The 19,238-nt window shown below is 44.2% G+C and overlaps 1 protein-coding gene across 3 annotated transcripts; it reads right to left on the bottom strand.

Moving 5' to 3' along the window:
* Positions 1-1,156: 1,156 nt before the first annotated feature.
* LOC310712336 (free fatty acid receptor 2-like) lies at positions 1,157-16,963 on the bottom strand. Of its 3 annotated transcripts, none has more exons than XM_083515279.1 (3): positions 16,837-16,963; positions 3,567-3,654; positions 1,157-2,558 (listed from the first exon to the last, which is right to left on the bottom strand). In XM_083515279.1, exon 3 carries the CDS (start codon positions 2,545-2,547, stop codon positions 1,501-1,503), a length of 1,047 nt encoding a protein of 348 aa, XP_083371405.1. In that variant the 5' UTR covers positions 2,548-2,558; positions 3,567-3,654; positions 16,837-16,963; the 3' UTR covers positions 1,157-1,500. The 3 variants fall into 3 exon arrangements, with proteins under 3 accessions (XP_083371405.1, XP_083371406.1, XP_083371407.1); XM_083515280.1 differs by lacking the exon at positions 16,837-16,963 and adding an exon at positions 14,089-14,138; XM_083515281.1 differs by lacking the exons at positions 3,567-3,654; positions 16,837-16,963 and adding exons at positions 12,485-12,596; positions 14,089-14,138 and having other exon boundaries at positions 1,157-2,439.
* Between the last annotated feature and the right edge of the window lie 2,275 nt (positions 16,964-19,238).

Genomic DNA, 19,238 nt, shown 5'->3' on the forward strand with positions numbered 1-19,238 from the left:
ATTTATTTATTTTTGTCTTCTCAGAGTTCTCATTAGTAAAGTTGTGGCCTTTAACACGGTCTTCCATCTTCCTTCCAGGTATGGGGACAGTATTTAATTGCAGAAAATGTTTCATATACAATTTTTTATTTATTTAAGGTTTCTAACTTGCTAGGTAAAAAAGCCAAACCCTCCCAAATGCAGACGCACCAGACTTTAACATACAAGGAAACAACCAAGCCATTAAAAAACACAAAGTTCAATACAATAAATAGTATTCAACATATGGATTTACTTAATGCAGGCCACATGTGCCCAAGATTGAGAGGGCCCAGTGTGCATTGCATGTGGTGCACACACCCAGTGTGCATTGCATGCACAAAGCCACATCAGGGGTAGGAGGCCAAACGCGGAACCCAGCATGGTGTGCCTTCAATGGCCAGCAGCTCCTCCTTTCTCACACTCAGAAGGAGCTGGCCACTGAAGCTGCACCACATTTGGGTCCTTGCGCTGCGTCCTCCACCCACTCAATATTGAGGGTCCCCAGCTCCTCCCAACAGATATTAGGGGACCCAAATACACCTTGGTCCCATAGAACTGGCACTCTTAATGCAGGCTAACCTCTTCCCCAGGTTTGGGTTTTTTTTTGGAGGGGGAGGGTCTGATTCAGTTCTCAAGCATTTTTTCCTGCCCACTACAAGACACTACTGATTTGGATGGTGGCAGCAGATAAGAGAAAAATAAATAAAGTAGACACAGAGCTAGAGCCTTAGTGGGGAAACAAATTGTTCCCTTCATGACCATCAGATTGATCATTTGAAGAGTGGAGTTGGAGTGATAATCCCGTCCTTAGCACAGAATAGCTGGGGGGCAGAGCTGTCTGTCTCTTGTGTGTGCCGAGACGAATCAGTTGTCCTCAGCCAACTGACCCAAAATGACCTGAACTGCTCTTGTGCTTTTAAAGGTAGGAGTTTGATTTGGAGAAATCAGCCTGTTTACGATTTCACAGAGAGGACTTGACACTGTTTACGATTTCACAGAGAGGACTTGACACTAATGACACTAATAAAGGTAAGGCTGGGGAGAAGGGGATGGAAACAAACTGGAAACCCTGAATGTTTTGGACAGTTATCAGGTGCGTACAGGGAAATTAGATAACTCAATTGACATAGCTGGTGATCCATACAAATGTGCCATGTATTCTAGGTAATCCCTCTGAAATAAGTAGAAAGGTTTCTCTGAAGGCAGAATGTCTGGAAGCATCTGGCTGATGTGATCTCATAGTTGATAACTGCAGAGACAAATGGACAAACAATCTGGAAGATCCAAGGAGTTTGAGAATGTTGGGGCAATAATTTCTCTTTCAAAATGCAAGCTTGGAATGCTTGAATTCATTGTTTCAAAGTCAAATTCTGCTTGGGGCTATTCGAAACTTTTGAAGGTGTGTAAAGGTTCATTTTAGCTGGCATGTTTTAGAGTCACATGTCTTGTTATGTGCAGGGAACATCTTTCAGTATGTTCTCAGTGCTCAGAGATCCCTGACCTCTGCCGGCTGGTACAAAAAGTAGAATCCCTGGCTTCTGCCAATTCACTTGGGAGATTTGCAACAGTTTGACCAGCTCCTGCATCTTCTTCACCACCACCATCATCTCCAGGAGCTTTACAGCAAGGAGAGCAGCAGGCTGACACCATGGTCCAGAGACTCTTGGACATACCAACCCAGCAACTAGAAAAAGTCCGCCGTATGTCAGTAGAGGAGAAGAAAAAGAGAACCGGGTCCAAAGTGGTGTTGAGGGCACTGAGGAGGAAAGCATCCACTCTCCAGGAAGGGCTTTCCTTCTGAATGAAGCCAACAATATGGGATGTATTGTAGGGAGCGAAGCAGATGGTGAAATTGAGCAGAGTCACCAGAGCCAGGCCCATAGCTCGTTTCTTTTTATGGGATGGGATGTTGGGCAGGGAGGCCAGGATGCGGATAACATTGATATAGCAAAACAGGGTGATGGCGAAAGGTAACCAGAAGAGGAGAAGGCTGATTTCCAGCCGGACCGGAAGGAGGATTTGGAGCTGGCTGGAGGAGAACTTCTCATAGCATGAGAAGTTTTTGTCAGAAGGCAGCATGGTGGTGTTGCGGTTTTGGACAATGTAGACAATACTGCAGTGGGAATAGGTCAACAACCAGAAGAAGAGGCTGGCCGCTATTGCATAAATTGGCCTGCGATTCATCTTGTACTTGACAGGGTAGAGGACACACAGGTAGCGCTCCACGCTGACCCCCATCAGAAAGAGGGTGCTGATGTAGATGCTGCTGTAGAAACAGAAGTTGGTGAGGGGGCAAAGGAAGACAGGGAGATGCCAAGTCATGTCCCAGGTTGCTTCCGCCATCTTGAAGGGAAGGAAAAGCAAAAGGGTGATATCAGACACGGTCAAGTTGAGCAGGAGGATGTCTATAGGGACAGGCTTCTGAGAGACTTTTCTGAAGAACGTGTAGCAGGCCAGGAGATTGGAAGGGAGACCAGTCAGAAAGGTGAAGATGTAGAAAGCAAGGACCACACCCTTATGTGCCATCTTCTCGGAGTCTGTAACAAAAGGGAGAGATGGTAAGTCCCTACCAGGTACTGTATGCCAGTGTGAGCAGAGGAGGCTGGTCAATTAAGGTGAATGGGGTATTGTACCACCAGTCTTGGTCTGCCCACAGCCACCTTAATCATGTAGTGCTTTATATCCTGCCCATCAAGTTTGATTTAGGAATGGAAGTTGGCACACAAAATTGTTGTCTTCAAATTAAGAAGTAAGCTGAAGGATTTAAGTTGTCTTTGATTAACTTTCACAATCGAACATCAAACCTGAATCTTATAAATGTCTGATGTATTTGAACTTGAGTTCCTAATACTGCCGAATTTCAGATATGTGCCAAATGTAATCTGAGAACTACCTTGCATGATACGAATGGAAGCTAGCGCTTAGAAAAACAAATGGAGGAGATGGAAATAGAGGTCTGTTAATCATGAGCAGTATCTAGGACCTCCAATATCCATGGCACCATACATATTTTGAATACTAGTTGTCGTGTATAGTGGCATCATGGAATTATTCTCTGCTTGTCCTCTGTGAGAAATAAGATGTTAAATAAGACAAATCTTTGGTCTATCCCAGCATGTGTCTTCTCAGGTTCTTCCTTCATTTGACAGCATCGTTCAGAAAAGGTATAAATCCTGCCCAACAAGTTCTGGGCAGTTTCTCTTTTTTAAAAACTTTCAAGTTTTCAGAAGTATAAGCTAATTCCCATTAAAGAACTTGATTGTGACTCCTTAGTTTACTGCAAGAGTACCCAACGTGGTGCTCTACAGAGCCTGCTGGACTGCTATATACCCATCAATCCCAGCAAACATGGCCAATGATCTGATCAAGATAAGATGAGGCCGCTGAATCAAGCCAGTGGGCCAGCATTATATTCTCACAGTGGCCAAGAGACGATGGGATTTGTAGTCCAATGACATCCATCCATAGTATGTATTTTGTGAATAATTTTAAAAGAGGTATACCCAATTCTGGCTGCATTAAAGAAAGGAAGGAAACACTTACACCTGCGTTGTCACTCAGGAACCCCTCTGTCTGATTGCCAAGGAAACGATAAAGCACTTTCCAGAGATAATCCAGTGATCAGTCTGAAGCCTGTATTGCAAAACCAAAGAGACTAGATTTTTACATTCACTGAAGCATCTGTCCAGGGGAAGAAAGTCTGTGGTATTTTGGAGGATATGGAGAATCAACCTACTCCTTAAAGTTGATAAAGAAAAAAACCCTCACTAGCAAGCAATTTCCGGCTAGATGGTGGCCAGAGAGTTTGTTTTGAGCTCTGTGGTTTGTTTTAGCTTGATTAATGTTTCTTTTTTTGGTGGTGCAATTTGCTCATCAGTGCTAACTGCTGTATATGGGTAATGGGCATATTCGACTCATATTCTTTTTTGCAGACTCCAAAGTTTTTACTGTATTAATTTCACGGTCGTGCAACACAAAAGACTGTTGCTGTATGTAGGTTTTATTTTATTTGTTTTTTATCTTATATTTTGGAAATGTACATCCAGTCCCCCCTTTAATTTATTTGGGGGCCCCCAAGAGAGTGGGCCCCTAAGCTATAGCTTGTGCAGCTTATATGTAAATCTGACACTGACTGCTACCCACATTAATTGAACTGCATAAGAAAACTAGGAATGACAGTGGGCTAGTGGATATAGGAACTATAAACTCCCTCAAAGGTCCCCATGTGGGTAAACCCTCACCTAAAAAGGAAAGCATTTATAGGGGAAAATAATGTGACAATTAAGGTAAAAAAGAGCAACAACAATAAGAACTTAATTAAGGCCAAAAGAGCACTACATAGGGAGAATTATTATTATAACATATTCAGCCTTGTTGTTGGTATCCGTCTGTCTTGAGATACATGGAGTGTTCCTCTGGGGGGGGGGGTGAAATCAAAATGCTGTGTTACCAGCCCAAAGTGGTCTCCCCAGGGCACAAGCCTGGCCAGTGTTTATCTGTTCTCTGCCTCATTTTCTTTATAATTGTGGGATTGATCTCACCTTATTGTTGCAAGGTGCCCAAGGATGCTACATGTGTATGTGCCTTTATTTCTATTGAGCATCTTCCCAGTGCTCTGCAATCTTTCTCCTTACCCGCCCTTCCTGATATGAAAAACAACAACACACAAACACACCATGGAAGGAACTACCTCATGGTGGGTTTCAACTGAGAGTGCGTAGGATGGCTACCAAGTTCCAGAGACTGCTGCACTCACTGATCTTGTTTTTGTGGGTTAAACCACAGAGCCTAGGACTTGCCGATCAGAAGGTCGGCGGTTCGATAAATAGGTACCGCTCCAGTGGGAAGGTAAATGGTGTTTCTGTGCACTGCTCTGGTTCTCCAGAAGCGGCTTAGTCCTGCTGGCCACATGACCTGGAAGCTGTACACCGGCTCCCTTGGCCAATAAAGCGAGATGAGAGCCGCAACCCCAGAGTCGGTCACGACTGGATCTAATGGTCAGGGGTGCCTTTACCTTTACCTTATTCCTTTTACCTTTTACCAAACTTTCAGCAGTGATTTCATTAAGGGTAATGTGTGTGTGTGTATATGTGTGTGTGTGTGTGTGTGTGTGTGTGTGTGTGTGTGTGTGTGTGTGTATATATATATATATATATATATATATATATATATATATATGCTTTCGTAGATTTTCACGGGTACAGGAATGCAGGTTTTGGTGTCTTCGGGTGTCTTCCCGTGTAAGAGTTGGGGTGTCTAGGCGACGTTTCGACGAGGTCTCACTCGTCATCTTCAGGCTGGTGCTTTCGGCTTCTTGTTACTGGAACAGAGCAGGATCTCAGTGTTTGAGTTCCTATAAATACTGTTGAGGGGGTGTGGTGTATAGCCTCCAACGTTCTGGGCAGAGAGGAAGTTCCCAGGTTAGTGTGCCTTTTCTTCTTTTGTTCATTAATTACTTGAGGGATATCTTGAGTGATTTCTTGAGTGATATTCTGAGTACCACTTAGGAGGGTCATTAGGTGTGGATTAGTTGCTAAAGCTTTCGTGTCTTGACCTCTTGAGCTTGTGAAGAGTTTTTCTGAGAAGATGGCTGTACTGCACTTAGTTGTGCTCTGGCTTGGCTTTTAGCAACTAATCCACACCTAATGACCCTCCTAAGTGGTACTCAGAATATCACTCAAGAAATCACTCAAGATATCCCTCAAGTAATTAATGAACAAAAGAAGAAAAGGCACACTAACCTGGGAACTTCCTCTCTGCCCAGAACGTTGGAGGCTATACACCACACCCCCTCAACAGTATTTATAGGAACTCAAACACTGAGATCCTGCTCTGTTCCAGTAACAAGAAGCCGAAAGCACCAGCCTGAAGATGACGAGTGAGACCTCGTCGAAACGTCGCCTAGACACCCCAACTCTTACACGGGAAGACACCCGAAGACACCAAAACCTGCATTCCTGTACCCGTGAAAATCTACGAAAGCAAATATCTCACCTCTACGGGGAGGAAACCTTCCAGCTGACAAGAACCTACGAGAAACTAGAAATCCGAAGAGCCACCATCTTATGTGATCTCTTGTTCCTACGCAACTGCCGAGGCAACAACTTAATTCCCACATGCTTCCAACTTAAATTCCACTCTAAAACCCCAGCTACCGAAAGGATCCTGAAACGAACTGAACTATCCCTAATCAGAAACGAACTACATAAGAAAAGATACCTACTAAACCAAACCAACAAAGATCTGCTCACTCTTCACCTCAAACTCTGTAACAAAATCCACCCTGCACTCTGGGACAAATGCAAACAACTAGCCGTTTGGAGAGCTGAAACTGAGTCCTCACATAAGACAGACACACACACCAACAAACTCCACAAACTAGAGAAACGCCAGAAGCCCAGCCACCCTCCACAACAACCCATGAAACAAACAGTACATAACATATCAGACAGGATCCTCACCTCAACTGAAACCAAAGTACTCTCCAAAGGTTTCAACTTTGCAGTCGCCCCGAGACGCATCCCCACGGAAAACATCATATGCGGAGTCGAAGCTAGCCTAACCAAAATCAACCCAGATGAAGCCAATAAAATCAGACTTGAAGTCACCAACATCCTCTGCTCCAGCAAACCACCCAGAAGCAATTTACACAAAGAAGAACAGAAAGCACTCACCAACCTGAGGAAAGACAACAACATAATCATTCTCCCAGCAGACAAAGGTAATGCCACTGTTGTGATGAACACATCGGACTACCAAGCAAAACTATCAAATCTACTCCAAGACCCTACCTACCAACCTATAAAAACAGATCCCACCACCTATCTGGAAAAAACCACCAAATCCAAAATAAAAGCCTCTCCTATCAGTGAAGAAATCCAGCTAAGAATCATCCCCAGAGAAAAATCATCCAGATGCCCCAAACTCTACGGTCTCCCCAAGATACACAAAGAAGGAACACCACTCAGACCAATAGTCAGCTCCATAGGCTCACCTCTACAAAATCTCGCTAAATTTCTCGCTAAGCAACTTCAGCCCTATGCAGAATCTATCGCTTCACACGTTACAAACTCCTTCCAGTTCATAGAAACAATAAAGAAGCAAAACCTACATCCCGATGACCTACTTGTGAGCTTCGATGTTGTATCTCTCTTCACACAAGTGCCCATTAATGAAGCCTTGACAGCCATTCAAAACAAATACAATCCCCCCGAATACATCCTGGACCTGACCAACCACTGCCTAACCAACACGTACTTCATCCACAATGGACAAAGATACAAACAGATAGAAGGAGCACCTATGGGATCACCCCTCTCACCGGTCATCGCAAATCTGTACATGGAACACTTTGAAACCAATGCTTTAGACAAGTCAGAACACAAACCCAAACTTTGGCTCAGATATGTTGACGACACCTTTGTAATTTGGCCACACGGGAAGGAAAAACTAGATAGCTTCCTCACACATCTCAACAGCCTACACCCCAAAATACAATTCACTATGGAAATAGAAGCCAACAACCAACTTCCCTTCCTTGACGTCCTAATCTACAAAAAACCTGATGGCTCCCTAGGACACACTATCTACCGGAAAAAAACACACACCAACCGCTACTTACATGCACAATCACACCACCACCCTGCACAAATAAACTCCGTAGCCAAGACTCTCATTTCCAGAACCAAACGCCTGGCTGACAAAGACCACTTGACAACTGAGTTACAGAATCTCTCAAATGTGTTAATCGCCAACGGATACCAGCAAAACAGGGTTACGAAGCTAATCCAAAAAGAAACACCCCCCAAAAACCAAGACACAGAAGAAAACAATGGCATGGCCCTCCTTCCTTATATCAAGGGCACTACAGATAAAATTAGCAAAATCCTCCATAAACACAATATCAAAACAGCCTTTTGCACCAACCAAAAAATAGCCAATATCCTCAGAAACCCCAAAGATAAAATCCAGTTAGAAAACCAAGGGGTCTATGAAATACCCTGCAAAGTCTGCCCAGCCACGTACATTGGACAAACAAACAGACGAATAAATGCACGTATCGCAGAACACAAGAATGCCGTCAAAAAAGAAGAAAAAACTTCCTCTCTTTTCCAACACATGAAAGAAACAGGACACGAAATTAATTTTGCAGATTCCAAATTGCTCTTTAACATGGAACATCACCACAAGAGAATAATCATGGAAGCCATCGAGATAGAGAAACACCCTCACAACATGAACAAGCGTGACGACACGTCCCGCCTGCCAGACATCTGGAAATTAGCCCTCCCCACAAAAACCGACACCAGAACCAGAGGCACACAGAACGCCATCTCCAATCAACCACACCAGACCCAAACCCAGACCCTCTCCACAGATAAATTACAGACACCATCCAGTAACCAAACCATAGTGGCACCTCCGGATGCTGCACCCCCCTGCAATCCCTACACAGATCTGGCTGGCACAGGGCACAAAACCACAGCTCGCCCCTATACACGAAGCCAAGCCAGAGCACAACTAAGTGCAGTACAGCCATCTTCTCAGAAAAACTCTTCACAAGCTCAAGAGGTCAAGACACGAAAGCTTTAGCAACTAATCCACACCTAATGACCCTCCTAAGTGGTACTCAGAATATCACTCAAGAAATCACTCAAGATATCCCTCAAGTAATTAATGAACAAAAGAAGAAAAGGCACACTAACCTGGGAACTTCCTCTCTGCCCAGAACGTTGGAGGCTATACACCACACCCCCTCAACAGTATTTATAGGAACTCAAACACTGAGATCCTGCTCTGTTCCAGTAACAAGAAGCCGAAAGCACCAGCCTGAAGATGACGAGTGAGACCTCGTCGAAACGTCGCCTAGACACCCCAACTCTTACACGGGAAGACACCCGAAGACACCAAAACCTGCATATATATATATATATATATATATATATATATTAACACTGGACAGCTGTCAGGTGCATTGTACTTGGGTTCCTAGTTTCCTGAGTTTACAGAAAAGCCTAACAGGTGATGCTATGGGGTTTTCAGGAAGCGTGGGCACTTGGGAATTACACAGAATTCAGACCCTTGGAGATACTGTTTTTGTAAAATGAAATAAAAGACTCTCAATCCCTTTGTCTGGTTCAAAAGTAATGTGAGCTCCACCTATGACAATTTCACTGAAATGTTTTCTTCTATTTGCTTATTTTCAAATACAGTGGCACCTGGGGTTACAGACGCTTCAGGTTACAGATGCTTCAGGTTACAGTCTCCGTTAACCCTGAAATAGTACCTCAGGTTCAGAACTTTGCTTCAGGATGAGAACAGAAATTGCGCTGTGGCGGCGCAGTAGCAGCGGGAGGCCCCATTAGCTAAAGTGCTACCTCAGGTTAAGAACAGTTTCAGGTTAAGAACGAACAAATTAAGTTCTTAACCCGAGGTACCACTGTACATTTCTTTCCCCACCCCTTCAATGTTGCAGAACACACACACACACACACACACACACACACACACTTTTTATTTTTTTACAGCATAGCACAAGTGATATCTTATGATCTGATACCTAGACCATAGTTTATAAACATTACACACTCTGAGTTTCTGTAGATTTGATGAAACATGTTAGCTTTTGCCTGGGTCAGATCTATCAGACTCAGAGCAGCCTGTTCCTCAGAGTGAAGTTCCTCCCATTCCTTTTTGCTGGACCATAACAGAGATATCCTGACTTGTGGTCCTTGCAAATGGGTTTCTTCAAAGCCAGTGTCTGTATTTTCTGACCCTGTTTGTCCTAGTTACTAGGAAGCACTGTGATTGGTTACTATCTTCAGAAAGGCATAGGATGGGACGTGGTGCATCATTATATGAAAAATTGGCACTTAGACATATTACATTGCTCCTGTTATACCTGATGTTGTTCCAGCTGTGCTCCTGCTCAGCCATGATCTAAGATCTAACGTCCTGCCAGTATCAGCAAATACATCCCTACTTCAATAAGTAATGATCACCTGTGGTGCTTGTGTCCCTTCAAGTCATATCTATTTTATTAGCCCACCAATGCAATTGGCTCATTTTAATTTTGGCCTGGCCTGCAGACCCCATAGACCCATCAAGCCAATCACAACCATGGACAGTGACCTACCAGATCTTTGATAAATGTCACTGCTTCTGCAGTTGTAGACAGGTATGAGAAAAAGGAGATTTATTGAGTCTGCGGTGGACCACATTGCAGGGATGGCGGGCAGCACTTAAATTAGTTGATCCTTCCTGACATGTGGAACTACCTGTTGTCGATTAGATCCAGAAAGTTTTCAGAAGGCTGAGGAAATGGGAAATCTAATAAAAACCCAAGTGTTTGCACTATAAGAGAGTCTGCAAATTCGATCGTTCCTGTACTGGAGTGGTGTTTCCAAACGATGGATGCATATCAGACATCTTCTGTGTTGCAAGCCTTCAGCTTCATCAAGTTTCATCTAAACCCAGGCATAGATGAGATAGAGAGGTTGCAGATCCTCTTTATCTCTTTGAGAGCCGAGTTCTGACATAGGTCACAGGGAAAGATGCATTAGTAAGAAGGATGTGGAACTGTGGTCTAAAGAAACCTGGGACTTCGGGGAAACTTATCATGATTTCTGAAATCAGTCATGGTGGACAAATGTCTGTAAAATGTAATGTGTTCACTGCTGCCGACCCCACCCCCAGGGGCGTACTCCAAAGTGTTGAATTGTTTGCCAGAGGACCCCAAAATACTTGGACTGCTCTTCTGTGTTCCCCCTTCCTTTTTTATTTCCCCCCTCACCCATGTTGTCCTCTATCATATACACTCCAGTGTTGTGGTGGTGGTGGTTAACTATTACTCCAATGTATTTATTTTAATACACCTCTATTAACTTTCTAATTTGTGTGTGTATTTCCTTATGCAAACGTAAGTTAAAATCAGCATTTCCAAGTGTGATCAGGAGGAAGTTGATGTTCAAGAGAGGAAATAAGTTTGACAAGCAAACTGTCATGGAAAGAGGTCATTTGAAGTTGCAAAGTATGAAAAACCACAGGCAAGGGTTGGACTTGAGGCAGCTACATCAGATGACAAATCCTGGGTGGTAGGGAGTGGTGCCAAAGTGTTGGTGGAGAGAGCTGAGTGCCATATATGGCCTGCTCTAAGTTACCCTTTCACCCCCAGATGTTGTGGAAGACTCTGCCTGTGGCCAGTCTTGAGGTAAGCTCCAAACGCCAGACCAACTGCCTTCTGTACATGGATTTGGAAGGAGGCAGCAAAGCGTGTGGGGCTTGTCCTGCCACCCACTTACATGATCACATCTTTGACGCTGGTGAAAATGATCTGGACCACAGCAACCTCCCAAGGTCTCAGATTTCAAATGTCAAGATTTCAGGTTAAAGTTCCCATTTAGGAAAGATCTGACCCATCTGGAAGATTTGTATCTGCGCCGTTCTGTTCTTTATACTCTTGCAGCTCTGGGCAATGTAGGATGGCTTCTGTGTAGCCTCGTAGTCCCGCATGAAGCACTTGTACTTGCTGGAGGCTCAAGGCTCTGATCTCACAGGCCCTTGCAGTTTGGACAAAGGAGGCTTCCGTAGGGATGGCAGCCCCTGCCAGTTCACCAGATGTCGATATACCACCTTCTCCTGCTTCTTTGTCGGGTTCTCCAGCAGTCCTGCAGCAAGGCAAAGACCACCAGGATGCAAGAGTCAGCAGCTTGCAGTGCGTTGCCTGCCAGCAGTGAGCAAAGGTTTGTTGGATGGCAGTGGAGGAGAAGTAGAAGATGACAGGGTCCAAAGTGCTGTTGAAAGAGCTGAGGAGGAAGCCATACACCCTCCATTCAGGGCTCCAGAACTGAATGTAGCCCACGAGGTGAGAGATGTTAAAGGGCGCAAAGCAAACAGCAAAATTGAGCAGAGTGGCCACTGCCAGGCACATGGCCCGTTTCTTCCTCTGGGGTTTGATGTGGGGCAAGGAGGTCAGGATGCAAATGACCCTAATGTAGCAGAAAAGGGTGATGATGAAAGGGAGGAAGAAGAGGAGAATGCAGAGTTGCAGTCGGACAGGGAGGAGGATTTTAAGCTGGCCATTGGAGAATGACTCATAACACGTGGAGTTGTGAGACATGGGTTGGGCCTCGGGGTGGTATTGGACAGTGTAGATGATGCTGCAGTGGAAACAAGCCAGAAACCAGAAGAAGAGACTGGCCACTATTACATAGGTCGGTCTACGTTCTGACTTGAACTTGATGGGGTAGGCAATGCACAGGTAGCGCTCTATGCTGACACCTGTAAGGAAGAGGGTGCTGCTGTAAATGCTGCTGTAGAAACAGAAGTTGGTGAGGGGGCAAAGGAAAGCAGGGAGAGGCCAGGGGGCATCTGAAGAGGCCTCTGCCATCTTGAAGGGCAAAATCAGCAGAAGGATAAGATCAGAGATGGTCAAGTTGAGCAAGAAGACATCCATGGGGGTTGCCTTCTGGCGCACTTTCCTCAAGAAGGCGTAGCCAGCCAGCAGGTTGGAAGGGAGGCCAGTCAGGAAGGTGACGATGTAGATGGCAAGGATAAGAGGCTTTGTGGCCATTCTGCTGTAAAAGGAAGGATATTAAAATATCAGGAAGCCTGATTCCTATCCCTCAAAGAAATCACCAGGGGGCAGAATATGCTTGCAGCCTCTCCTGGTGTCACTCAGAGGCTGAGGTCATTTCTTCCAGCATGTTCTGAGTCAGAATAATTTCTATAGCATCAGTACTTAGACATAGCAGCACAGCGAGAAAGAGCAAAAGATAAACTAGAAAACAAAATGTAGATGAACTTGCATGAAAACATCACTATTTACCATTTGAAATTTATCCTTAGTAAAATTAGGATTAGTAAAATTAAAACATATGCACCTCAAAACACTGTTATGTACACCATTTAGAAATGCTAATGATTGAGCAGTATATGAATACCTCAAATAAACATAAAGTAAACAACAATAATCATTGTGAAACTTTTCATTTCTCCCTCTCGCATCTCTTCTCTAGTTAGGAGAATTAGAGTGCTTTAAATGTATGAGACATGGAGATGGCAATATATCTCTATCTTGAGTTGGTGACGACTGTAAAATTTGACTTGTATCCAGAATTCTAGGAAGCCAACGGATCTGTTTTGGAGCACCATGGTATCTTTGAGTCCTGCCTCCTCCCCATTCACTATACAGTTGTCCCTCAGCTCCCGAACTCCTTGGGATTCGAATGTTCCGGCTCCAAAACAATCAAAAATTGGAAGTGAGTGTTCCGGTTTTTGAATGTTCTTTTGGAAGCTGAACATCTGACGGGGCTTCTGCGCCTTCAAATTGGCTGCAGGAAGTTTTAAATACTTCTCCAAAATAATTGTGTTTGGAGGGTGCCATTCTTAGCCCTGAGATAGTGCCAAACACGGAAACCTGAGAGGATGAATCAGAAGACAAAGACCTAGAGGAGCAGGCAGAGACCCCTGAATCCAATATCAAGGATCCCCTTGCGAAGCACTCTAGGTTGACACTTGATGAAGAACTGGAACCTTCAGAGAAGGAGTGAAGACACCACCATCAGTTTACTGCAAGAGTACTCAATATAGTGCTCTACAGAGCCTGCTGGACTGCTATATACCCATCAATCCCAGCCAACATGGCAAATGATCTGAACAAGATAAGATGAGGCTGCTGAATCAAGCCAGTGGGCCAGCATTATATTCTCACATTGGCCAAGAGATGATGGGATTTGTAGTCCAATGACATCCCTCCAGGGTACCTCGGGTTAAGAACTTAATTCGTTCTGGAGGTCTGTTCTTAACCTGAAACTGTTCTTAACCTGAGGTACCACTTTAGCTAATGGGGCCTCCCGCTGCTGCTGCGCCACCGGCCCGTGATTACTGTTCTCATCCTGAGGAAAAGTTCTTAACCCGAGGTACTATTTCTGGGTTAGTGGAGTTTGTAACCTGAAGGGTCTCTAACCTGAAGCATCTGTAACCCGAGGTACCACTGTATTTTGTGAATAATTTAAAAAGAGGTATACCCAATTCTGGTTGCGTTAAAGAAAGGAAGGAAACACTTACATCTGCGTTGCCACTCAGGAACCCCTGTCTGTTCGCCAAGATGATGCTCTGCTCTTTCCAGAGATGATCCAGTGAACAGTCTGAAGCCTGTATTGCAAAACCAAAGAGACTAGATTTTTACATTCACTGAAGCATCTGTCCAGGGGAAGAAAGTCTGTGGTATTTTGGAGGATATGGAGAATCAACCTACTCCTTAAAGTTGATAAAGAAAAAAACCCTCACTAGCAAGCAATTTCCGGCTAGATGGTGGCCAGAGAGTTTGTTTTGAGCTCTGTGGTTTGTTTTAGCTTGATTAATGTTTCTTTTTTTGGTGGTGCAATTTGCTCATCAGTGCTAACTGCTGTATATGGGTAATGGGCATATTCGACTCATATTCTTTTTTGCAGACTCCCAAGTTTTTACTGTATTAATTGCAGCGTATTTTGAGTCTTTAGGAGTTTGCAGTTCTGAAATCAATATAATATGAGACTCTGAGGAGTACAATATATCCAAGAGGATTTTCCATCATCATAATGACTGCTCTGGATTACCCCAAGGATGAGCAAAGCACATGAACCCTGGTTAAAAGAGGTAAGGGTTCACTCCACCAGCCGCGCTTTGGAAGTCGAATGTTTCAGAAGTCGAATGGAATTCTGGAACAGATTCTGTTTGACTTCCGAGATACAACTGCAATGGGAGATCTAAAAACAGCTATAACATTTCTTTTCAAAGAAGTGAGTGGAATTTCTAGGCATGGCAGTCCTCCAGAGTGGTTGAAGCCTTTACCATGCTGGAGTGATTAAAATAGGAATTATGAAGGGCTGGGTGGTGGTGTTTGTGTGGGGAATGGATTCCCAAGAAAGATTGGAGTGGAATAAATGCCCCTCCTGCCAGCAATGTTCCTATTTCCCCAAGGTCATTGGTGGTGTGTGGGATCAAGCTTCTCCCATAGATATTTTGGGTGAGGGTGGGTGGGGTGGAAATACAATTGATAGCTCTCCATTGACTTGCATAGGGAAAGGCACAAATCCATGTGGAAATCAAACAGTTTTTAATCCTTCTCCAAAATAATTGAGTTTGGAGGGTGCCATTCCTAGCCCTGTAAAGGTAAAGGTAAAGGTAAAGGGACCCCTGACCATTAGGTCCAGTCGTGGCCGACTCTGGGGTTGCGGTGCTCATCTCACTTTACTGGCCGAGGGAGCCGGCGTACAGCTTCCGGGTCATGTGGCCAGCATAACTAAGCCACCTCTGGCGAACCAGAGCAGCGCACGGAAACGCCGTTTACCTTCCCGCTGGAGCGGGACCTATTTATCTACTTGCACTTTGACGTGCTTTCGAACTGCTAGGTTGACAGGAGCAGGGACCGAGTAATGGGAGCTCACCCTGTCATGGGGATTCGAACCGCTGACCTTCTGATCGGCAAGTCCTAGGCTCAGTGGTTTAACCCACAGCGCCACCCTGAGGTGGTGCCAAACACAGAAACCTGAGAGGATGAATCAGAAGACAAGGACCTTGAGGAGCAGGCAGAGCCCCCTGAATCCAATATCAAGGATCTCCTTGAGGAGCCTTTTAGGCTGACACCTGATGGGCTCAGAGTTGTCAGTCCATTTGTGAGTAAGGGGTCTACTAATGAATAACCCATCCCTTATATTCCGTCACTGCCAGCAGTTGTGATTATTGTTTGCTGGCTGGAAACAACACATTTCTCTGGCTCCTTGTCAACCCACCTCTTTTGGTGTATCCCATGTGATATTAACCTTGGACTGTGTCTTGACTTTACTTCCAGATCATGTTTGGGACCTAGCCTGATTCTGTGTGCTTGGTCTTGGCTAGTTGAGACTACACTGCACTTAGAATCCTGCTTACTGAGACCCTAGTCCCTGAGGGTGACCACTGGAGACCAAACAGAGCCTTGAGAAAGTCCGCTCACCTTTTCTGATGGGTGGCATTGCGGCCAGGCATCTGGGCCCTGCAGTGTCTCTCCCCGATGATTTAGCTCTATAATTCAGCACCACCTCTGTGACAGTTCTACATTTTGCTGCAGCTGAATTGAAATAAATCACTGCCTTCGAAATGGAGAGGTCCAAATTCAAATGCATGCTCTTTCAGTTCACTTTGCTCCATCCTTCTTAAATGTTTTGGGTTCAGGGACTTTTGCTAGTGAAATTATATCCACTCTTATTTTGAATCCAGAGTTGGTTACAGCATATGTATTAAAACAGCAGCATAATATAATCATAAAAATGCAAATAAAGCAATTCATAACAAAATAAGATTTTTAAAAATCCATAAAATAACACAATCTTTAAAAATAATAGCACAACATCTCGTAACAAATCCCTAAATAACTGTAACTAAAGCAGCTGCAATCCATCTATTTGCCTCATTGGGTCTCTCTTCCTACAAAAACTCCCACCCAAAATGGTAAATCTTAACCAAACATAGTCTAAATTATAAAGAGATAATGCCAGGCATAACTCAGTAGGGACAAAGGTTTTGTTATTTGCATGCAGGTCTACTTCTACAGTCAAATTTCAAATGTCAAGTCTCTGCAAAATGCCCCTATAGCTCTATCTTGGAACCTGTTCAGGGGGAAAAAATCTTCCCTATGACATCTGAGCAAATACTTCTCGTCCATGAGGAATATCAATTAATTCCTTTTAACATCTATTAATGAACCAAACTTGATCTTTCTTTCTTTCTTTCTTTTACTATATGTCTGTTTTTTTAAAAAGCAATACAAATCCCAGTAACAGTTTCAAATCTTACTTGTGTTCTTGTTGAGAAAAATACCACTTTGTTGAGAAAGAACCACAGCCTTCTGCAGTGACTTCTCCGGTGGCTGGTCTGTGCTCCCACCTGTGTAAGCAAGTGGATGGACATGCATGTAACCCCCATCTGGAAGCCTAAAACCTGCCTGGCACAGTTTTATGTGGTGTTTGGGAGCGGGCGTGGTGGAAGCAGATGTATTGGGCAACTGAGTTAACCAGTAGAAAAAGGAACCAGATTGTCTTTACAATGGAACCAATTTACGTAGAAATCACTTGGCAGAGTGGGAGGAACTGTATTTGGACCACAGTGGAAAAGTTCTTCATTTTTTTTAAAGTGCCACCAGGCTCCATCTCCTTCTGAACTCAATAGGTCTTTCATACAGACCCTCCTGGATATTAAGATTGTCAGACGTTTTGGCTATTTATGTTGCCCTTAGAAATTTAGGGTGGCGGTGGCAACCAGAGGGAGAAGATTCTTTGTAGCAGCCCCTAAGCTGTGGAATTCCCTCTCCAAAGAGGTGCACCCAACACCTTCATTATGTCATTTTCATTGGATGTAGAAGACAGTGGTAGAGCACCTGATTTGCTTTGTTCAATCTCTGGCATCTCCAGGTAGGGGTAGGGAAAGATCCTACCCAAAACCCTGGAGAGTCTCTGCCAGTCAAGGTAGACAGTACATGGATCAAAGATCTAACTCAATCCATCTCTCTATGCCCATGCCAGGTGCTAGAGTTGTCTAGTTCAGGACCCACCCTATTATAATGATTTGTTTTGTCTTGATTTTTAATTTGTTTTATCCAGTACCACTCTTTTATTCCTTGGTCAGACCACACCTCAAGTACTGTGTCCAGTTTTGGACAATTTAAGAAGGATATTGACAAGCTGGAACATGTGTGGAGGAGGGCAACCAAGATGATTTGGAAGCCAAGCCTTATGAGAAATGGTTGAAGGTGCTGGGTATGTTTAGCCTGGAAAATAGGAGACTGAGAAGAGATATGATAGCCATCTTCAAATAGTATATCAAGGGCTGTTACATGGAAGATGGAGCAAGCTTGCTTTCTCCTGCTCTGGTGGCTAGGATCCGAACCAATGACTTCAAGTTACAAGATAGGAGGTTTTGATGAAACATAAGGAGGCACTTTCTGACAGTAAGAGCAGTTTGACATTGGAACTGTCTCTCTCGGGAGGTTGTGAACTCCCCTTCCTTAGAGGTTTTTAAGCAGATGTTGGATGGTCATCTGTCATGGACACTTTAGTTGAGATTCCTGCATTGCAGGTGGTTGGACTAGATGACACTTTAGGCTTCCCATAGGCATCTGATTGGTTAGTTGGTTGGTCACTGTGGAAGATAGACCAGGGATAGCCAATGGGGTGTCCACTAGATGCTGCTGGACTCCAACTCCCATCAGCCTCAGTCAATATGGTCAATAATCAAGGATGATGGGAGTTGTAGTCAGGTGACAAGCAGATGGCACCACATTGGCTATCCCTTCCTTGGTGATGTTGGAATCAAAGAAGTTCAGTAATTGGTCCTTCTTGCATGACTAAAAAGGCAGAGCAACCAAGTGCAAAAAGTGATTTTGAGGAACAACACAAGGTGGTAAAAACATCCCATTACGTTGAGTGAGATGCTTGGTCCATCTCACTCAGCAGTGTCTACACTGACTGGAAAGACACATTCCAGGGTTTCAGACAGGGGTCTTTCCCAGTCACTTGTGAAGAAACCAGGGATTGAATTTTGCACCTTCTGCATTGACAACTTGTGTTGCTCCCCTAAGCTGAGGGACTTCTCTGTGTCTGGGGCTACAGAGGATGAACCAAGAAGCTGAAATGTGTTCCGAGTTACTTAACATAGCAGATTAAAAGCAGGGGATCTTCTGAGCACACTTGATAATTCGCAGTCTTGAGCTGCAACAAGATGTTTTATATTTCTCATTGCCATTTTTGGTAATCATGCAGTATCTCTCTCATTCCTCTTTCTTGCACTGATGACTAGTTAAGGGGCATGTGATATATGACTTCAGTTCCACAAAGTCAGGTGCCCGATGGAAGAGCTGTAACAGGAGACTTTATGACACGGACATTGCCACCTGCTCTGCTCCTGAATCTGCTTTATTTTTTTGAGAGATCTGTGTGTTCTTCAGAGGAGAGACTGCTCTTATTCAAGTGCAAGGCAGCCAGAACCACCAGCGACAATGGAGAGGCATTGCTTCTCTTCTAGACAGCAAGGGTCCTCATAGACAGTGCTAAATGACTGCTATAAGAACTGCAACTTTAAGACCTTTGACTTAAGATTGCTTCTACCTACTCACTCCCATCCCCCCCCCCCATTATGTATCATGTCTAGGGAAGGGTGGATTGGAAACACACAAAATGTGGATTCCAAAGCAGACTTATCTG

Source organism: Podarcis liolepis, assembly GCF_965112155.1.
Source record: "Podarcis liolepis genome assembly, chromosome: 7".
In the NCBI taxonomy this organism is placed as follows: Eukaryota; Metazoa; Chordata; class Lepidosauria; order Squamata; family Lacertidae; genus Podarcis; species Podarcis liolepis.

Coding starts and splice junctions, on each gene's coding strand:
- LOC310712336 (XM_083515279.1), bottom strand. CDS start 2,547: ATGGCACATAAGGGTGTGGTCCTTGCTTTCTACATCTTCACCTTTCTG.